The sequence below is a fragment of the Osmerus eperlanus genome, chromosome 23 (genome assembly GCF_963692335.1).
Source record: "Osmerus eperlanus chromosome 23, fOsmEpe2.1, whole genome shotgun sequence".
Lineage (NCBI taxonomy): Eukaryota > Metazoa > Chordata > Actinopteri > Osmeriformes > Osmeridae > Osmerus > Osmerus eperlanus.
In genome coordinates this window covers 1,286,350-1,290,667 of record NC_085040.1, presented here as the reverse complement: position 1 = coordinate 1,290,667, position 4,318 = coordinate 1,286,350, and the positions used below count along the sequence as shown (strand labels likewise).

The following is a 4,318-nucleotide window of genomic DNA, read 5'->3' as shown; positions in this document are numbered from 1 at the left end:
CCAAGAATTTCATAGACTCACTGGCATCCTAAACTACGTCCTAGACATCGTGCATAGATACACCAGAGTTACCGTGGCACAAAAGGTTTCTTGCAACTGACGTCTAGCACACCCGGGCCATGTTTCTGAAAGCCGATTTTCCGTTTGAGCTCCATCAAACTTGAAGATGTCATGCTTTGATCTGAGCAAGCGAGGACGCCCCAACGCTGGCGTGACATCATTTCAAGGAGGATGATAAAAAGCTCGTCTCGAATCGAGGCGCGGCAATGCGCAACCGAAACGTTTCTGAAAAGCGTGTTTACGGCACGTCGTCATCCTGGTTACCACCAACTGGAGAGAAGCCACGCCTGTTACCTAATAGTAAAAATAGATTAAAAACCCCACGATTGAGCGACTCATCAGACCGAACCAAAGCGTCTATCCTACAGAAACTGATCCCGCAGAGTCTCTTACAGAGGCCCACACATTCCCCGTGCGAGGCCGGTCTCAGTGGATCTTGTTTTGCCGAAGAGATTGAAGCTGACTCCCCCTGAGGTCAGAGGTGACATGTCGGAGATGGTTCAGGTGCAACAAGCGCATGACCTCCGCGGGCGGAAGATGCCTTGGTCACCGGCTGAGCGAGAGAGAGGGTGTCGTTGCACGGCCGTGAGAGGGAGGGATGAAGGTGGGAGGGGGGAGGGAGGGAGGGAGGGAGGGATGAAGGTGGGAGTGCGATTCAGCATGCGGGGGAATGGGGTGGGGGGGGGGTGCTTGGCCTAGATGACAAAATTGTTGGCGCATTTATTGTTCTCTCTTCTCTCTCTCTCTCTCTCCCAACTCAAACACGATGTTCGTACACCGAAACACCTTCTGGTTCACGGCACTCGCATGGAAAACGTCAACTCAGGCGTCATTTACATTAGTCATTTAGCAGACGCTCTTATCCAGAGCGACTTACAGTAAGTACAGGGACATTCCCCCGAGGCAGTAGGGTGAAGTGCCTTGCCCAAGGACACAACGTAATTTTGTCACGGCCGGGAATCTAACTGGCAACCTTCGATTACTAGCCCGACTCCCTAACCGCTCAGCCAACTGACTCCCATCGTCATGGCGATGCTTCATGGCACTGTCACTGTTTCAATCAATTCCATTCATGCTGTCGCTATTTAAAGGACGTTGGCACCCCCTCCAAACGTCTCACTAGGAACTGGAACATTAGATGACATATCCTGTGCTATACATTAGAGCTGCAAGCCGATCCCTGTCCACCCTGCATATCTGTGGGAGATCCATACAGACACACTCAAACATTTCTCAGCGTTGATCATAGCAATCTCATTTAACGCTACACTGTGGCCCATAACAGTTACTCTTCACAAACGGGGTCTTTGATGACATGAGAGCAGTTAAGATCAGATAGACTAAACTGTCCCAAAGGAAATTTGTCTTGGACTAATAAGGTTTCTGCTGTTAAAATACAAAACAACGGAATGTATACATATAATAAATATTTGTTCCAGTCAAGTTTTTACCCCTATGATTAATTGAATAATTTATCCATCCTGATCCGGTGTGTTTACCTGCTGTTTATAAGTGCCTCAGGGCTTAAACCTGATTGGCTGACTCGAACGCCAGGACAGGAAGTGTGGCTGTGTGACCCCACAGGTGTAATTAGCAGCTCCCCCTGGATCGACGCAGCATCTTCAATTAGCCCGGCTCAGCACGCGCCCGATCGATCGAGCGCATCTCGAAGCGTGGCCTCGTGAAGTCGCTCTGGATAAGAGCGTCTGCTAAATGACTAAATGTGAAGGATGATTTGCCGCAGGGCCCGCGACCTGGGCACCAGTAACAGTTGTAACGCAGTGTGCAGTGTGTTGAGAACAGCTCTGGCTCTCACTGGCCCAGAACAGGAGGATGAGTACAGCTCAGAGGTAGAGAACTCGACTGCAAATCAAGAAATTACAGGTTTGAACCCCCCACACACACACACACACACACTGATTCCCCCCAACCCCCTCTGCGTCGCCTTGGATGAAAGCGTCAGCTAGCTGGACCACATTATAACAGCGTGGCGTAGCAATAGAGAAAAAGGATAGTGTAGAGTATGACAGCAGTGAGAAATGGATGCCCGGCTCCCTGGTCTCTCCCATGAGAGCTGTTAGTCTTCCTTGCTAAGCACAGAGAGCTGTCTGTGGCTGGTTACAGAGGTGACTTACAGCCTCCAGTGCAGCCTGTAAGAGGACACGACTACCCCCGGGAATGCAGAGAGCAGCCAGTCTGAGGGGCATACAGTACAGGGAGCATAGCTCATGCCAGCAGTCTGCGGGGGGGGGGGGGGGGGGACAGGCTGGCAGGCAGGTACAGGAGGGCGGGAGGGCTGGGAAGGGATGTGTGGGGTGGAAGGGTTTGGTAATTAGGGGTGTGTTTGGTCTGTGGAGGCTGTGGAGGAAAACCTTTGGGGTGAAAGACTAGAACTTTGTAAAGTTCTAGAACTTCTAAAGAAGGAGAGTTTAGAGGTGGGTTGGAATGTGAAGAGTTTGAGGTGAGAGTTTTGGGTGTGGTTTTGATAAATGGTGAAACGTTTGGAGAAGGATGTGCAGAGAAATGGAAAGATCTACGTTGAGTCACCTAGTTCTTAGAATACTTCAGACCAAGGAGGAACAACTATTTTAGTTAGGGTTAAGGGGGTGGAGGGGGTGGAGGGGGGGGGGGGGGGAGGGGTGTGTAGGGGTCTAAATCAGACGTCATGGCGAACTCAGCAGTTCTCTGTTTGTCCACACACACACACGCTAGATTGTGAGCACACAGAGCTAGTTCAAGACACCACAGTATCACCATCCAGAAACAAAACAGTCAACCAGAACAGCCAGGTCCACAGTAAACAACCAACAGCTAAAGCCTTTTTCAACGTCTACTTATCTTGTAAGTTCTTCACCACAATCAACCTGATCCTAAACTCTCCTGTGAGCAGAAACTACAACCGTGTAGTCCCCAGACTTCAGGGCACCTCTCATCCTCCCTTTACATTTCCTCCTCTTTCATGCACCCCCCCCCCCCCCCATTCCCCACATCTCTCCGTCCCCCTCCATCCCTCCATTCATCGGGGGTTCGGGTCACACACCTCCAGGGCAAGCTCCTCCATCTCGAACTGCTTCAGGGCGTGTTTGTTTCCGGGGTGCTTGTGGTAGTAGATCACCATCACGTCGTACTTCTTCATCACAGACTTGTAGTTCTTGGCGTTGAGGTCGTGGACGCGGTCCTGCCCGTCGTACTCAGGGATCTCCATGCCCATTTCCCCCCAGGGCCAGCGCCCCCAGGGAGAACAGCGCCCCCAAAAACACCCAACCCCACTTCATCGTGGCCTCGTTCGCATCGCGCCCTCCCCTAAGAGGACGACAGGTGAGGAGAAAAGTCTTTAGACGAGGGAGTTAAAAAAAAGAAGAAAAACCAAAAAAAAAAAAAAACAAGAGCAATGCTTGGTTGGTTACGCTGGTCGGTTACGCTGGTTGTTACGCTGGTTGGTTACGCTGTTCCTAAGTGAGGTTGGGGTGGAATACGATTAGGAACGAGGTCCGTTGGGTTGTCCCCGTCAGCCAGAGAAGAACAGGTCGGACAGCGGAGGCCTCCCTTTTAAAACACACACACGTGGGGGGCCACGTCGCTCCCGCGCTATTGGTCAGGAGGCCGGGGGGCGGGGCTCGGGGGTGAATGAGAGTGGCGTGTGTGTGTGTGTGTGTGTGTGTGTGTGTGTGTGTGTGTGTGTGTGTGTGTGAGAGAGAGGAGACATGCCTAGGTGTGGGAGATGGGCAGAAGCAGCAAAAGTGAGACGGGGTGTCGGGGGGAGGGGCTGAGAGGGTTGGGCAGGGTCGGGGGTATGTGAAAGAAATAGCAAGTGGGCGGGGGAGGGAGTGGGAGGGGCTATCCTTAGGACGCACGACCACCTGTTTGCTGCTACCATCTACTGGGAGAGGATGAGGGGGGGGGGGGATAGAGAGAGAGAGGAACAGACAGAACAGTGAGAGAGAGAGAGAGAGAGAGAGAGAGAGAGATGAGAGAGAGAGAGAGAGAGAGAGAGGTAAGAGAAGAAAGAGAGAAAAATAAATATAGACTGATGAACCAAAGGGGGTGGACTGAATGTTGGATGTAGGGATGAAAGGAGCAGAAACAGACTATACCTTGCATCTTGAAAGGATTGAGAGAGAGAGAGAGAGAGAGAGAGAGGGGGGGGGAGAGAGAGGAGAGAGAGAGAGAGAGAGAGAGAGAGAGAGAGAGGAGAGAGAGATGAGAGAGAGAGAGAGAGAGAGAGAGAGAGAGATTGGGGACCCGGATGCCATTCCCA

General features: G+C 51.8%; 1 protein-coding gene across 1 annotated transcript in view; it reads right to left on the bottom strand.

The window, feature by feature from the left end:
• Positions 1–3,530, bottom strand: part of casq1b (calsequestrin 1b) — an 18,229-nt gene extending 14,699 nt beyond the window's left edge. Inside the window, 2 exon segments of the mRNA XM_062449134.1 lie at positions 3,101–3,277; positions 3,279–3,530. Coding sequence (XP_062305118.1) covers positions 3,101–3,277; positions 3,279–3,335 — 234 coding nt within the window. The 5' untranslated portion in view covers positions 3,336–3,530.
• Positions 3,531–4,318: the final 788 nt, after the last annotated feature.